At 42.0% G+C, this 17,809-nt stretch overlaps 1 protein-coding gene across 6 annotated transcripts in view; it reads right to left on the reverse strand.

Moving 5' to 3' along the window:
- LOC117501388 (zinc finger protein 287-like) overlaps positions 1-17,809 on the reverse strand; it is a 39,614-nt gene that overhangs the window by 4,083 nt on the left and 17,722 nt on the right. For 4 of the 6 annotated variants that reach the window (XM_034160258.1, XM_034160253.1, XM_034160252.1 and 1 more), the window contains 2 exons: positions 5,324-5,638; positions 709-2,109 (listed from right to left, as the gene is read on the reverse strand). In XM_034160258.1, the coding sequence (XP_034016149.1) occupies positions 1,067-2,109; positions 5,324-5,638 (1,358 nt within the window). In that variant the 3' untranslated portion in view covers positions 709-1,066. Of the gene's footprint in view, positions 1-708; positions 2,110-4,586; positions 5,639-17,809 lie in introns of those variants that run through there. The other 2 variants (XM_034160254.1, XM_034160255.1) reach the window with 2 other exon arrangements.

Raw genomic sequence — 17,809 nt, forward strand, 5'->3', positions numbered from 1 at the left:
AGTTCCAGAGTGCTGAGGGCCCCAGTAACTGGAGAAGGCCAAGGGGATGGCCGTGTTTCACCTGGCTGCGGCAAATAGATGGTTATTTTCGAGACATGGAAATGAAACAGTTGTCTGTCTGGATGGTTGCCATTCAGGACCCAAGGCAGTTCAGTGGTGTTGGCAAACCACAGCACCTGTGCATGCTCCCAGACTTGACCTCAGATATATCTTCCAATGGAAGGCAGCAGCAGCGTTACTCCCACAGAATAAACTGGGAAAGAGTGCTTCTTTTTTGGAAGTAAGCCTTGCAAAGTATTTTCAGGCACCTGAAGTGCCAGTCCAGCCACAAACCTGCAAAAAGGCTACTTGTAAGCTTTAGGAGCACCTACAGTTCCCCAGTGTAGAAAAAACACCATGCCTAGGATATGCACACACATATAATACAGAAACACAGCTTAAAAAAAAATCATAGCCTGCAGAGGTCTGTAGGTACTGCACAGGTAGTCTGCACTTCTTCGAAAAAAGCAAACGAAGACAAGCAAAGCACGCACACTGACAGGGACTCAGAGGGGGAGCTGGAATCAGATGGGAGAGAGATGTGCTGATCAAGACTGTAGAAGGTTCAAGGACCTAACCGGGGTGCCAGCTAACGACAGAGGGTCCTGTCTGGAATGCGAGAGCAGTTAGGAGAAATAGTACAACAGAAAGAGACAATGCATGTTGTTGTGTCAAACCGTTGTGATTTAACTCTGTCACTCTGTATCCTCCAAACTTGTTCAGACATGTTTAGTAATTAGGAAAAAGACAGACACATGGAAAAAAATCAAACCAAGAATATGTCTACGGGGCCGAAGTGCCGACTTTACATGTCAAATAATTTGTTTCATTCTGTGATTTAAGTCATTTCTTCTGGCACTGTTTTCAAACTGTGGAAAGGCTGTGTCCTTGCAGAGGCTGACTGATCGCCAGTCTGTACCCACGTGTATTTAGTTGTAACTACAAAGGCATAGATTGACAATCTTCAGTACCACCCTAACCACTTCATTAAAGCACCTACCAAATGCAAAAATATGAATCTGAAGCCTTATTTTGTCATACATTCTGAAACTAAGAACAGGTGAGAATCCTGCTGGTTGTCTGTGTGTGGTTCGATGGGAGCAGTGAAGACACGGTTGGGCAGTGATGGTGTTTGACCTGCGAACGGTTTCTTTCTTTGGTGGATCCTCATGTGCTGCTTCATATTCACCAGACGCCCAAATCTTCTCGGACAGAAGGAGCATCTAAATGGTTTGCCTCTAGTGTGAACTCTCTGGTGTACAATCATAGTGTGTTTGCGCTCAAAGTGTTTGCCACAGTGTGAGCAGCTGTAACGCAGAAAGTTGGTGACGTCACCGCCACGGACCAACATCCTGGCCCGATGGGAAAGTCGAGCTGAATCGTTGTCACCGTGCACTTGTAGTCCTGCACACTGATGATGACTGAGTTGGAGTGAAGTGAATCTTTGGTTACATTTGCCACAGCAGATAGATTTCAGGTCTGTGTGACCTAACATGTGCTGGGTCAAAGATCCTCGATAAACAAAACTTTTACCACAAACTGGACAGCTACAGGGCTCTCTGCCGTGGACCGCCTTATGGCGGTTCAGACTACGAATACTGTGAAAACTGGACCCACAGTCAGAGCAGGGGAACGGTTTGTCTTCAGCCTCAGAGTCCGTGTCAAAGCCCTGATTGCGTTTCATGGTTTTTAAACCAGACTGACGTTCCCTGGTCTCCTTCCAGAAATCACTGCTGTTACTGTCATCACTCTCACCTTCACGAGAACATTCGTCATTGGTATCCTGCCTTAAACAAGTGTCTGATTCTCGGCCTTCCACATCCGTTCTCATGTGTTCAACTGAGCTGCTGATTCGAAGTTCAGCCTCTCTGTTCTCCTCACGGTGATGAAGATGGGAGGACTGTGGTTTCTCTTTATCGCCCCCATTCTTTACAGGGACACCAGTCAAAGAGAACTCCTCATGTTCCTCTTTAATGTGCAGGCCATCTGGCTCCTCCTGGTCCACACTGAAGTTCCAGTCCTGCTGCTCAACAGGAACCACGTCTTTACCCACCGAGAACTGCTGCAGGTCTACAGGGACAATAAAGACAAGGACATGATGAAAATCTACTTCTGTCAAACATGAAGAAAAAAAGTCCCGTCTTTCATCATTGCTACAACCCAAAAAGAATTGCAGCACTGATTCAAAATTGTGTAATTAACAGATCCAAATACCTGAAAACAAATAACATCACATGGTGAGAAATCAGCTAATTTCAGAAGTGACGTTCATGTGTCTGGGTCCTCGGCCTTTGAGATCCAGGGACGCCTGGGAAGATCTTATGGAGTCATGAGGTCAAAGGTCAGAGGCATATGATGATATCAGGAGAATGAATGTTCAGGTCTGGTGCTTCCTCTCTAACTAGGGGTGTGACAAAACCCATCGTTCAGATCACATCAAGGTTTTTAAGTCATGGTTTGGCTCATTTTTGGATCAGCAAAAAATAAATAAAAAAAAGAAACTTTTACTTTTAATTAAAAAAAAAAAAAGAGAAAATAATGAGCAATGAAAACAGGGAACCAGTGGTCCTAAATGAACACCATGTCTTTAATGTTTTACATATATTTTAAAATAAATACTTATATTGCAATATGAAAATAACTGACAAATAAAACATAGCCTTTGTCAAAATCATGAAAGTGAAAATACAAGAAATCGAGCAAGCTGATCGAAGTTTATAGCCTCAATCTTTTTAAAAAATATGAGGATGTTGACACTGTCTGGTCAGACGGGAACAATAATATTTAATTTCTATCCCTTTTTGGATAATACACACTGATCCAATTTCATCCAGATCAGTGGTTCTGCAGAGCAGATGCTCGGAAAAACTGGGTACGCCGTTTATTTTCCAGAGCTGTGGACTTTATGCCAGGTTTACGGTACACGCACTTCGATAACTGTATAGTAGGCATGTGAATCTCATCACTGACAACGATTCAATACACACCTCGATACGCTACCAGCGATACGATAAATATAGCGATACAATGCGATTCACCCGTTCCCGATTCAATGCGATTTGATATGTATTTGATGCCGATTCAGTTTGTCACATTGTGATACGATGCGATTAATGATGGGTATTAATAAGATTTTAAATCGATATCGATGCCATTATTGATTCCGCTTATCGATCTGATTCTTTATCGATTCCCTTATCAATACCTCTACAGTTTACGCACTGGCTGTGGTTCACACCAGTGGACTTGCTGCTTCTGAAAACCAGCGAAGCAGAGAACCAGCGAACAGCGGGTCGAAGCACTGCTTCATTGCTTCAAGCAGACTCGCTGCAGTCTGCAATTAAAGTAGAGAAATAATCATTTTCTCGATAAACACAAAGAACAACAGCCGTTACGGTGTCCCGAACTGTCCGTGATGCATTCAATATTCCTCGGAAAAAAATCGATACATGCAAGCAGCAAGCGATGCAACACAATTCAACCAGTCAATTGAATCAATGCACTTGCATCGCGCACATTTGTATCTAGATACAGATTTGTATTGATTAATCTCCACATGGCTACTGCATAGGGAATGAACAGCAGACATTTCATTCCTCAAACCCTTAGGTTTTTGAGAAATCCTGTCCATGTTCAGATCCAGTCATGCACTGAACATGCAGCAAGCTGTTTCTAGTGGAGTGTGAGGCTGTTTTTAAGTTCATGTGAATGCATAGCTGCACTCTTTCCAATCAGTGTGATCTGACTGCAACTGCATTGAAATTTATGCAGTTATCACTTTAAAAACAAGTCACCATCACACAAAATCACATGAACATGTAAACTTTGCAGTTAGTCCATGGTTCACATGCATGCCAAACCACAGGGGCAGTCCATATGGATCAAATATGATCGGTTTCACCACGATATCTTACTGTATAGTTGTCAGACTTGGACTGTAAATAGTGCCCTAAGGTGATGACTGGATGTCTATAGTAGAAGAACTCTTTGTTGGATCCTGGGGGACATCTGCAGCAACTTTGTGTCAAATGAACAGTTACACTGTCCATGAGGTGTGTTTCTCTGGACATAATCCAGGATACAGGTACGAATGGAGAAGGTCAAGGACATGCCCATGTTTCACCTGGCTGCAGCAGATAGATGACTATTTTGGAGAAGTGGGGATGGACCTAGTGTCAGCCTGGGTGGTTGCCAACCAGGACCTGAGGCAGTTCTGTGGTGTGGTGGATGCGAATGTAACATGTTCCCAGACCGGAGCTGACCCGTTCACACATACTTTGCCAGGAAGTGAAACAAACAAAATAGGAATGGGATGACAAGGGGTGATGTGTTAAGTCTCATGTGAAATTCTGTGCTCTGAATCATTTTCAAACTGTGAAAGTCTGTCAATGCAGCAACTGATTGATTAGTCGTCAGTCTGTGCCACAGCACTTTGAAGTTAAGAGTTCATCGCCACCGCAACATTCAATACCACCACCCCCGCCCCCAAACACTTTAAAAAGGTGTCTGTCAAATTCATAACTTTAAATCCAAAGCCTGACTGTGTGAGTCAGTCAGGCTTCTGTGTGAATCCTGTCTGTGGTCTGTGTTTGGTTCGACTCAGATGGACACTGATGGTGTCTGAGCTGTGACTGCCACATGAAGCTCTGCTGACAAACACCGCAGCTGAATGGTTTCTCTCTGGTGTGGATCCTCATGTGCTGGTTCACATGTCCCAACTGAGCAAATGGCTTCGCACATAAGGAGCAGCTGAATGGTTTCTCTCTGGTGTGAACTCTCTGGTGTACAATCAAACAGTGTTTGCGCTGAAAACGTTTCCCACAGTGTGAGCATTTGTGATGCAGAAAGTTGCTGACGTCACCAACAGGGACCAACATCCAAGCCTGATGGAGAAGTCGATCTGGATCAGTGTCACCTTGCGCTTGTGGTCCTGTACACTCATGATGTTTGAGGAGTTGGAGTGAAGTGAATCTTTGGTCACATTTGCCACAGCTGAAAGATTTCAGGTTTGTGTGACACAACATGTGCTGGGTCAGAGATCCTGGATAAATAAAACTTTTACCACAAACTAGACAGCTACAGCGCCCTCTCCTGTGGGCCACCTTATGCCGATTCAGACTACGAACACTGTGAAAACTGGACCCACAGTCAGAGCAGAGGAATGATTTCTCTTCTGTTACAGAATCCAAGTCAAAGACCTCATCCTGTCTCATGGTTTTTAAACCGGACTGACGTTCCCTGGTCTCCTTCCAGAAATCACTGCTGTTACTGTCATCACGCTCACCTTCACGAGAACCCTCGTCATCAGTATCCTGCCTTAAACAAGTGTCTTCTTCTGGGTCGTCCTCTTCCATTTTCAAGTATTCAGTTGAGCCGCTGGTTCGAGGGTCATCCTCTCTGTTCTCCTCAGTGTGTCGAAGATGGGAGGACTGTGGTTTCTCTTTATCGCCAACATTCTTTCCAGGGACACCAGTCAAAGAGAACTCGTCATGTTCCTCTTTAATGTGCAGGGCATCTGGGTCCTCCTGGTCCACAATGAAGTTCCAGTCCTGCTGCTCAACAGGAACCACGTCTTTACCCACAGAGAACTGCTGCGGGTCTACAAGGACAATAAAGACAAGGACATAATGATAATCTGCTTCTGTCAACCATGAAAAAAATTATCCTGATTTCCATTATCGCAACAACCTAAAATGCACTGCAGCAGCTTCTTCTTTCGGCTGCCCCCATTAGGGGTTACCACTGCAAGTCAACCATTTCCATTTCACCCTGTCCTCTGGATCTTCCCCTGTCACACCAACCACCTGCCTGTCCTTCCTGCCATTTCCATAAGCCTCCTCTTTGGCCTCCCTTATGCCTGGTGGCTGCATCCTCAGCATCCTTCACCCTATATACCCTTATATTTGTAACCGTCTGAACTGTTTGCATGACTGCAGCTTTCAGTTGTTCAGCCAATCAATGGACGTATTTCGACTTGCATCAGGGCTGGTATGATTTAAATCAGCCAATTAAGTCCATCATCAGAATCAGAATCAAATTTATTGCCAAGTTAGTTCTCACATACAAGGAATTTGATCTGGTGTCATCTCCTCCTACAGCACCATCTGGTTCGCTGCTGCCACTAAGGACAGGTGCCGACTGCGGCGTATCATCCATGCAGCAGAGAAGGTGATCGACTGCAATCTACCATCTCTACAGGACCTGTACACCTCCAGGGCCCTGAAGCGAGCAAATAAGATACTGGCCAATACCTCTCACCCAGGGCACAGACTTTTTGTTACCGTTCCCTCTGGCAGGCGGCTGAGGTCCATCAGGACCAAAACTTCAAGACACAAAAACAGCTTCTTTCCATCCGCAGTTAGACTTATAAATAATGCCAGAAACCCCATTTGCTCTGCCTTCCCCCCACTCCCACAAAGTACAGATTGATCATCCCTACACTGAAATGTACTGTACATCTGCATGCCTTTGCACAGCCCCATTCCACTATGTTTATTTGACAGTGAACATAATTTTGCCTATTTGACTCCTTTACTTCTTACAGAAGTATTTTTCCTTTTCTTTTATTGGTGTTTATGCACCAATGACAACAGATCAAATTCACTGTATGTGAGATGTTACTTGGCAAATTCAATTCTGAAATCATGATTTAAATCACTGTAAAAATCACTTTTTTTTTAGAAATCAGTATTTAAAATATCACCGAAAAATGAATTCAGTACCATTCGTTAATGGTACTTGTACATGTATGTGCACCTTTATGTTTTAACATGTCAATAAAGATTATAACTAATGATATTATTCTACAGTCTAATTTAGAAGAGCGAAATAAATAAATATAATGCAATGCTAAAATACCCTCAGCCATATGAGCCTTGTGTTCTTTATAATTTGCAGTTGTTTAATTAATTATTAAGATCCTGTTGTCTTACATATAGTGTGTACATGTTCAATGAAGCCCCTCTATTAATCAGTCAATCAAAAACAATATTTATGTTTTAACAGCACCTGCAGGAGGTGTGTGTGTGTGTACATGAGCTTTTGAAAAAAGCGTAAGTTATGCAAATCAAGGAATATTTGTAGATTTCCCTCTGTGCATTTGCTGGTACTAATGAGACAAATTTAACTCCACAGGAAGCTGGCTTTGAGTTTGTGGAAGTTAGCGTGCAGGCGAATGCCGCAAAATGTGTTATCAAGTTACAAAAAGAGCATTTTCAGTTTTAGAAGTGCTTATTTCTCGCTAGCTTTCACATAATATATGACAAAGAGGATATATTTACACACAAACAAAACAGAGTTTTGCAGCTAGCTACCAGCCTGTGGCGTCACCATGTAACATCCGCAAAATAAGTCCAGAGGCGTTATTAGGTTCCAAAAACGGTGTTTTCGGTTTTAGAAGGGCTTATTCTTGCTAGCTTTTACATAATATATGAGAGCATGCATATAACACAAAAGCAAAGCGGTTTGAAGAGACCAGCCACTGACGTCATGGTGCAGCTCTACAACTGATTGGCGGTCATCCCCCGCCACTCAAAATAAAGCAGAACAGATTCAAAAGAATGTGACTTTTTAAACTCTTAAAATGTCAAGGTCAGCAATCTTTGAACTTGTCCAAGGTCTGTGTCACAAGAATGCTCCCTGTGAATTTGAAGACTGTGGCAGTAACAGAACTGGATTTATTCTGTACAGACGGACGGACGGACGCCATGCCTTCGCAATACCCGATGGCCATATGTTGGCCTCGGGGAAAAATGAAAAAAGTTGATTTAAATCAATAAAAGACGATTAAAAAAAAAAAAAAAATCTTTATAGAACCTTTATAGAAAAAAAAGTTTTCTTTACCACCAATCCCACAACTTACCTACAATTATGGCCCGTGTATGCAGGATGTATGAGACATACGCTGGCATGCATTGAAATATTGTACCTGCCCCAAATGTTTCAACGTGCTTCAATGCGCTCTTAACCTTATACAAAACTTACCCATAACTTATTAGATGCACACCTGCATATGCCAGATCTTTTAATACGGTCAGCATATGCTGGCAAAATCGTCAAGGTGTGTCAGGGGTGATACACACCCCCAGACTAAGGAAATAAGCATGAAGCCTCAGTGCTTACACCACATATCCCAGACACAGCCTGTTTCAATGTCTCCACTCTGGGAGGTGCTACATAGACTACAAGAACAGCTTCTCTCAAGACTGTCACCCTGATTAACACCCTTTCAAAGCAAATCACTGTTGATAACACAAAAAGCACATGTACATAAGTTTAACTCAATAGCTACGAGAGGTTCTCCAAATCTTGCATTCTGAGAAACCCACATTTCTCAGCATTGCACCCAGTGAGTCAAAACTTCCCACATTCTGGAGAAATGTTGGTTTCTCATAATGCAAAAGATGGAGAACCACACCCTACGTTTTAGGACTCAGGCTCAAAACCTCCCAATCACCCCTCGTATTTATACTTCTGTAACACCTCCTGCACAAACATGCAGAACAGCTGACCTACACACACCTCACTGTTGTACTTGTTATCTTTTACACAACATCCTACTTAACGTTTACCATGTAAGGACTATGAGCGCTCCCCCGTGCCAGAGTTGTATATTTGCAAAAGGCTAAAAAAAGTATAACTCTGTATCAACATCACTGCTGTTCTAACGTATCTTACATTGGCTTGAGTGTGCGTGTATCTAAGGATTTGAATACCTATTTTTTTTAAATCTCATTTTGTATGCTTGTTCCATTCTACCATTGTAGTCCTTATTTTCAATGTGGCTGTTTTGATGTTTTCCCTTGCTTGTCTTGTAAATTTCAATAAAGTTTGATACAAAAAAAAGTTGTATAGTCTCCATTTTCACATGCGCAAAAAAACGAAAGGTTTCTTCTGGTATAGTGAAGGTATAGTTTGGACTATCTGTGACTGAATGTTCTGGAGTTATGGGGTAAAAACAGCAAGAATGGTGACAAAGGTCAGTTTCAGTTTGTACAGGGGTCAAAAGTTAAAGTTGCTCCAGTTTTGGTAAAACGTGGTGCAAATTATTGGTTGAAGTAATAGGATTAACAAATGGAATAGTTCTGACTGTGCTGAATGTTTGGTCTCCAAAGTAAAGGTCAAACAATGTCGACGTCCATTGGATTCTATGACATATGACATATGTTACCCCGTAACATGATAACTAAGCATGATACATGGTGCAAACTATTCCTTTTTAAAATCCTACTAACTCAATGAATAATTTGCATCATGTTTTACCGTAACTTTAACTTTTGACCCCTGTACAAACTGAAACTGACAACTCAGCCACATGGGGTGTGCAGCCAGGACATTCTGAGTGCCGGTCCCAAGCCCGGATAAATGAGGAGGGTTGCGTCAGGAAGGGCAGCCGGTGTAAAACAAGCCAACACCACTATGCAGACTAAGAATCGAATTTCCATACCGGATCGGTCGCGGCCCGGGTTAACAACGTCCGCCACCGGTGCTGTTGCCCAACAGGGTGCCAGTGGAAATTGGGCTACTGCTGGGCGAAGACAACAAAGAAGAGGAGGAGAACGTTTCCACAAACAGCGAGAGAAGAAGAAAACTAGAAGGGTGGAAATGAGAGTGGGGACTTGAATGTTGGTAGTATGACTGGTAAAGGGAGAGAGCTGGCTGATATGATGGAGAGGAGAAAGGTAGACATATTGTGCGTGCAAGAAACCAAGTGGAAGGGAAGTAAGAGCAGGAGCATCGGCAGTGGGTACAAGTTGTTGTGCCACAGTGAGGACAGGAAGAGAAATGGTGTTGGGGTCATTTTAAAGGAACAGTATGTTAAAAGTGTGTTGGAGGTTAAGCGAGTGTCTGACAGGGTGATGAGTGTGAAGTTGGAAATTGAAGGGGTGACGATGAATATCATCAGTGCATATGCCCCACAGGTAGGTTGTGAGATGAAGGAGAAAGAAGATTTCTGGACTGTGTTAGATGAGGTGGTGGAGTGTGCCCAAGCATGAAAGAGTGGTGATAGGAGCGGACTTCAATGGGCATGTTGGTGAAGGGACAGAAGTGATGAGGAAGCAATACGTCGATCTGGTATCAAGGCTAGGAATGGGGAAGGACAGATGGTAGTTGATTTTGCAAAAAGGATGGAAATGGCTATGGTGAATATCTACTTTAAGAAAAGGGAGAGCACAAGTAACATAAGAGTGGAGGAAGGTGCACATAGGTGGACTACATTCTTTATAGGAGATGCAAACTAAACGACAGCGTTAGACAGCATAGGATGGTTGTTTGTAGGATGACTTAGAGGTAAAGAAGAAGAGAGAGTGAGAGTCAACAAAGGATCAGATGGTGGAAGTTGAAGGAGGAAGACGTGTGAAATTTAGCGAGCAGGTGAGCAAAGCACTGGTTGGAGAGGAAGCAATTTTGGACAACTGGAAAAGTACTGCAGATGTGGTGAGGGAAACAGGTAGGACAGTACTGGGTATGACATCTAGGGCTGTCACGATCAAGAATTTCTGGAGACGATTAATTGTCAGACAAATAATTGCGATTGACGAATATATTGTCTATTTTTTTTCCCCTTCTTTATATTCTACTATTGCAGTATAATTACACAACTCTGGAAGAATGTTTGGCTTCTGTGAGTGGAGAAACTGGGAATAGTGCAACATTTTTATTTTTATCTTCATTTTACATACATTCCCAACTTTTCCTGATTTGTGGTTGTTTCTGTTGCATTTCTGAAATTGTTTCTCCTCATCAGTCACGTTTTGTGCTTAAACACTACATTAAGCACAAGACTGAACAACTAAATACCTTTGGAAAATAACAGCTGTTAAGTTCAGAGTTCTCACCTGCTTTTTGTGATCTGTGCATCTGAACATCACCACAGCTTCTCCATGTCAGGGTTTTATTTTAACCACTGTATGTGTAATTTTTTCTCCATTAATTCATATATCTCATTTTTAATTAAAGATATTTGACCGTTTATTTCATCTCATGATCTCATAAATTCAGTATACAATGCGCACGTGGTGTGAACAGGACGGTAACGGCAGAATCACACTGGGAGAGAAATCAAATCAAATCAATTTTATTTATATAGCGCCAAATCACAACAACAGTTGCCCCAAGGCGCTTTATATTTCAAGGCAAAAGCCATACAATAATTACAGAAAAACCCCAACGGTCAAAACGACCCCCTGTGAGCAAGCACTTGGCGACAGTGGGAAGGAAAAACTCCCTTTTAACAGGAAGAAACCTCCAGCAGAACCAGGCTCAGGGAGGGGCAGTCTTCTGCTGGGACTGGTTGGGGCTAAGGGGAGAGAATCAGGAAAAAGACATGCTATGGAAGAGAGCAGAGATCAATCAATGATTAAATGCAGAGTGGTGCATACAGAGCAAAAAGAGAAAGAAACACTCAGTGCATCATGGGAACCCCCAGCAGTCTAAGTCTATAGCAGCATAACTAAGGGATGGTTCAGGGTCACCTGATCCAGCCCTAACAATAAGCTTTAGCAAAAAGGAAAGTTTTAAGCCTAATCTTAAAAGTAGAGAGGGTGTCTGTCTCCCTGATCCGAATTGGGAGCTGGTTCCACAGGAGAGGAGCCTGAAAGCTGAAGGCTCTCAGAAAGTGGAGAGAAGTAAAAGCAGCTCCACATTTTGGTTTTGTTTTTTTTAACATGTTCACTCGGGTTAAAATCCTCTCTCTGCTCCGCGCTCGCTGTCTTACGTGCACTGATGGTTCTCAGGAGACTGTAACGTGTCGTGCCTTCATTCAGGAATCTCCCTCTCCCACCCCCTCTCTCGAAGTATGCAGCCTGTTGACTCCGTGCGCGCGCACACACACACACACACAGGTCACTGTTTTAATCGCCCATCTTATCCAAACGGCAGGACGGGTCGCTCCTCAGCCTCCATGTTATTGTCCTGCCTTAAGACGAGAGTGAAACAGAGTGAGCGAGGCTGCAGCACAATGACGTCAGATTCTGAGTCGTTTTATGCTTTGTGGATAAAATAAATAATTCACGGTAATAGTGAATATGAAAAATAATCGCGAATATTGTAATAACCGTGACTGCCCTAATGACATCTGGACAGTGGAAGGAAGACAAGGAGACTTGGTGGTGGAATGAAGAGGTCCAGAAAAGCATAAGGAGAAAGAGGTTGGCAAAAAAGTTTTGGGATAGTCGGAGAGATGAAGAAAGTCGACAGGAGTACAATGAGATGCGGCATAAGGTGAAAAGAGAAATGGCAAAAGCGAAAGAAAAAGCATATTGCGAGCTGTACAGGAAGTTGAATAGTAAGGAAGGAGAAAAGGACTTGTACCGATTGGCAAGACAAAGGGACAGAGCTGGAAAGGATGTGCAGCAGGTTAGGGTGGTAAAAGATGCACATGGTAATGTACTGACAAGTAAGGAGTGTGTGCTGAAAAGGTGGAGGAAATATTTTGAAGAGCTGATGAATAAAGAAAATGAGCGAGAGAAAAGACTGGATGATGTGGTCAGAGTAAATCAGGAAGTACAAGAGATTAGTAAGGAAGAAGTGAGGGCTGCAATGAAGAGGATGAAGAGTGGAAAGGCAGTTGGTCCAGATGACATTCCAGTGGAGGCATGGAAATGTCTAGGAGAGATGGCAGTAGAGTTTCTAACCAGATTGTTTAATAAAATCTTGGAAAGTGAGAGGATGCCTGAGGAGTGGAGACTAAGTGTGCTGGTTCCTATTTTCAAGAACAAGGGTGATGTGCAGAGCTGCAGTAACTACAGAGGCATAAAGTTGATCAGCCACAGCATGAAGTTATGGGAAAGAGTAGTAGAAGCTAGGCTTAGAAAACAGATGAAGATCTGTGAGCAGCAATATGGTTGCATGCCGAGAAAGAGCACTACAGATGCAATGTTTGCTCTGAGAATACTGTTGGCAAAGTACAGAGAAGGCCAGAAAGAGTTACAACCCCTGGCAAAAATTATGGAATCACCGGCCTCAGAGGATGTTCATTCAGTTGTTTAATTTTGTAGAAAAAAAGCAGATCACAGACATGACACAAAACTAAAGTCATTTCAAATGGCAACTTTCTGGCTTTAAGAAACACTGTAAGAAATCAAGAAAAAAAGATTGTGGTAGTCAGTAACGGTTACTTTTTTAGACCAAGCAGAGGAAAAAAATATGGACTCACTCAATTCTGAGGAATAAATTATGGAATCACCCTGTAAATTTTCATCCCCAAAACTAACACCTGCATCAAATCACATCTGATTGTTAGTCTGCATCTAAAAAGGAGTGATCACACCTTGGAGAGCTGTTGCACCAAGTGGACTGACATGAATCATGGCTCCAACACGAGAGATGTCAGTTGAAACAAAGGAGAGGATTATCAAACTCTTAAAAGAGGGTAAATCATCATGCAATGTTGCAAAATATGTTGGTTGTTCACAGTCAGCTGTGTCTAAACTCTGGACCAAATACAAAACAACATGGGAAGGTTGTTAAAGGCAAACATACTGGTAGACCAAGGAAGACATCAAAGCGTCAAGACAGAAAACTTAAAGCAATATGTCTCAAAAATCGAAAATGCACAACAAATGAGGAACGAATGGGAGGAAACTGGAGTCAACGTCTGTGACCGAACTGTAAGAAACCACCTAAAGGAAATGGGATTTACATACAGAAAAGCTAAACGAAAGCCATCATTAACACCTAAACAGAAAAAAACAAGGTTACAATGGGCTAAAGAAAAGCAATCGTGGACTGTGGATGACTGGATGAAAGTCATATTCAGTGATGAATCTCGAATCTGTATTGGGCAAGGTGATGATGCTGGAACTTTTGTTTGGTGCCGTTCCAATGAGATTTATAAAGATGACTGCCTGAAGACAACATGTAAATTTCCACAGTCATTGATGATATGGGGCTGCATGTCATGTAAAGGCACTGGGGAGATGGCTGTCATTACATCATCAATAAATGCACAAGTTTACGTTGATATTTTGGACACTCTTCTGATGTTTAAGGATGATGAAATCATTTTTCAAGAAGATAATGCATCTTGCCATAGAGCAAAAACTGTGAAAACATTCCTTGCAAAAGACACATAGGGTCAATTTCATGACATAGGGTTAATGTCAACGAGCAGATGTGATTTGAGGCAGGTGTTAGTTATGGGGATGGAAATTTACAGGGTGATTCCATAATTTATTCCTCAGAATTGAGTGAGTCCATATTTTTTTCCTCTGCTTGGTCTAAAAAAGTAACCGTTACCGACTGCCACAATCTTTTTTTCTTGATTTCTTATAGTGTTTCTTAAAGCCAGAAAGTTGCCATTTGAAATGACTTTAGTTTTGTGTCATGTCTGTGATCTGCTTTTTTTTCTACAAAATTAAACAACTGAATGAACATCCTCTGAGGCCGGTGAGTCCATAATTTTTGCCAGGGGTTGTACATTGTGTGTTTCTGGACTTAGAAAAAGCTTATGACAGGGTGCCAAGAGAAGAGCTGTGGTATTGTATGAGGAAGTCTGGAGTGGCAGAGAAGTATGTTAGGGTAGTGCAGGACATGTACAAGAATAGTGTGACAGCGGTGAGATGCGCAGTCGGAATGACAGACTCATTCAAGGTGGAGGTGGGATTACACTAAGGATCAGCTCTGAGTCCTTTCTTGTTTGCAGTGGTGATGGACAGGTTGATGGCTGAGCTCAGACAGGAGTCCCCATGGACTATGATGTTTGCAGATGACATTGTGATCTGTAGTGAGAGTAGAGCGCAAGTTCAGTCTAGTCTGGAGAGGTGGAGATATGCTTTGGAGAGAAGGGGAATGAAAATCAGTAGAAGCAAGACTGAGTACATGTGTGTGAATGGGAGGGAGCCCAGTGGAATAGTGCAGTTACAAGGAGTAGAAGTGGTGAAAGTAGATGAGTTTAAATATTTGGGGTCAACTGTTCAAAGTAATGGAGAATGTGGTGAAGAGGTGAAGAAGAGAGTGCAGGCTGGGTGGAGTGGGTGGAGAAAGGTGGCAGGAGTGATTTGTGACCAAAGAATATCAGCAAGAGTGAAGGGGAAAGTTTACAAGACAGTAGTGAAACCAGCTATGTTGTACGGTTTAGAGACGGTGGCACTAACAAAAAGACAGGAGGTGGAGCTGGAGGTGGCAGAGCTGAAGATGTTGAGATTCTCTTTGGCAGTGAGGAGAATGGACAAGATTAGGAATGAACATATCAAAGGGACAGCTCAGGTGGGACGGTTTGGAGACAAAGTCAGAGATGTGAGATTGAGATGGTTTGGACATGTGCAGAGGAGGGACCCAGGGTATATAGGGAGAAGGATGCTGAGGATGGAGCCACCAGGCAGGAGGAGAAGAGGGGAGCCAAAGAGGAGGTTTATGGATGTGCTGAGGGAGGACATGCAGGTGGTTGGTGTGACAGAGGAAGATACAGAGGACAGGGTGAGATGGAAACGATTGATCTGCTGTGGCGACCCCTAACGGGAATAGCCGAAAGACAAAGAAGATGACAAACTGAAACTGACCTTTGTCACCATGCTTGCTGTTTTTACCCCATAACTCCATAACATTCAGTCACAGATAGTCCAAACTATACCTTTTTGGAATCTTTGTGATCAGACACATAATGTGGTATAGCTTTCAATATGGCTGGAAGTTTTTTTTTTTTTTTATTGTGACCCCTATGCAGTTCTTCAATTGACCCATACTTGCCCCCCTATTGAAAATTCAAATGGCTAATGTTATTTTTCTAAAATATGTACCAAAAGGTATACAGTCAAATCTTGGTGTTTGTAACTGGATTTGAAGGATTCCTCTGCAAATATTCTGTTATCTGCTGCACTATACAACCCCTGGCAAAAATTATGGAATCACCGGCCTCAGAGGATGTTCATTCAGTTGTTTAATTTTGTAGAAAAAAAGCAGATCACAGACATGACACAAAACTAAAGTCATTTCAAATGGCAACTTTCTGGCTTTAAGAAACACTATAAGAAATCAAGAAAAAAAGATTGTGGCAGTCAGTAACTGTTACTTTTTTAGACCAAGCAGAGGAAAAAAATATGGAATCACTCAATTCTGAGGAATAAATTATGGAATCACCCTGTAAATTTTCATCCCCAAAACTAACACCTGCATCAAATCAGATCTGCTCGTTAGTCTGCATCTAAAAAGGAGTGATCACACCTTGGAGAGCTGTTGCACCAAGTGGACTGACATGAATCATGGCTCCAACACGAGAGATGTCAGTTGAAACAAAGGAGAGGATTATCAAACTCTTAAAAGAGGGTAAATCATCATGCAATGTTGCAAAATATGTTGGTTGTTCACAGTCAGCTGTGTCTAAACTCTGGACCAAATACAAAACAACATGGGAAGGTTGTTAAAGGCAAACATACTGGTAGACCAAGGAAGACATCAAAGCGTCAAGACAGAAAACTTAAAGCAATATGTCTCAAAAATCGAAAAATGCACAACAAAACAAATGAGGAATGAATGGGAGGAAACTGGAGTCAACGTCTGTGACCGAACTGTAAGAAACCGCCTAAAGGAAATGGGATTTACATACAGAAAGGCTAAACGAAAGCCATCATTAACACCTAAACAGAAAAAAACAAGGTTACAATGTGCTAAGGAAAAGCAATCGTGGACTGTGGATGACTGGGTGAAAGTTATATTCAGTGATGAATCTCGAATCTGCATTGGGCAAGGTGATGATGCTGGAGCTTTTGTTCTGTGCCGTTCCAGTGAGATTTCTAAAGATGACTGCCTGAAGAGAACATGTAAATTTCCACAGTCATTGATGATATGGGGCTGCATGTCAGGTAAAGGCACTGGGGAGATGGCTGTCATTACATCATCAATAAATGCACAAGTTTACGTTGATATTTTGGACAATTGAAAGGATGTTTGGAGATGATGAAATCATTTTTCAAGATGATAATGCATCTTGCCATAGAGCAAAAACTGTGAAAACATTCCTTGCAAAAAGACACATAAAGTCACTGTCATGGCATAGGGTCAATATCAATGAGCAGATCTGATTTGATGCAGGTGTTAGTTTTGGGGATGGAAATTTACAGGGTGATTCCATAATTTTTTTCTTAGAATTGAGTGATTCCATATTTTTTTTTCCTCTGCTTGGTCTAAAAAAGTAACAGTTACTGACTGCCACAATCTTTTTTCTTGATTTCTTATAGTGTTTCTTAAAGCCAGAAAGTTGCCATTTGAAATGACTTTAGTTTTGTGTCATGTCTGTGATCTGCTTTTTTTCTACAAAATTAAACAACTGAATGAACATCCTCCGAGGCCGGTGATTCCATAATTTTTGCCAGGGGTTGTAAACCTTATTTTGGTCCGCACACAGAACAAACTCCCTGTTTTTCAACACATGGGTCGATAGCAAATATACAAATCTGGTAAGGGGGTAATCTTCGTCTGTGACATCGGAATCAAACGGGCCAAAATCGCTGATTCTGATATCAACTGGGACGTTCCACAAGTTTTATCACCTTATTTTAAGTCAGAATGGGTTTGTTTAAGAAAAAAAGAGGCCATTTCACGTTGCTTTTTAAGCACATAAATTTAAAAACAGAAATTTGGTCTATGCGATTTTTGCTGGTTTGTTTTGGTTATTTTAGGTCGAACCCACCTTATAGTATTAGCAATAACACTAAACCCGCTTATCAACCAGCAATTTACGCATTTACTTTTTTTTAACCGGAAACAAAAACCCCGTGATATTTTTGCTGTATCTCCCAGTACTACGTGAAACAGTCTAAAGATAAAAATATAT

The sequence above is a fragment of the Thalassophryne amazonica genome, chromosome 20 (genome assembly GCF_902500255.1).
Source record: "Thalassophryne amazonica chromosome 20, fThaAma1.1, whole genome shotgun sequence".
NCBI classification, from domain to species: Eukaryota; Metazoa; Chordata; class Actinopteri; order Batrachoidiformes; family Batrachoididae; genus Thalassophryne; species Thalassophryne amazonica.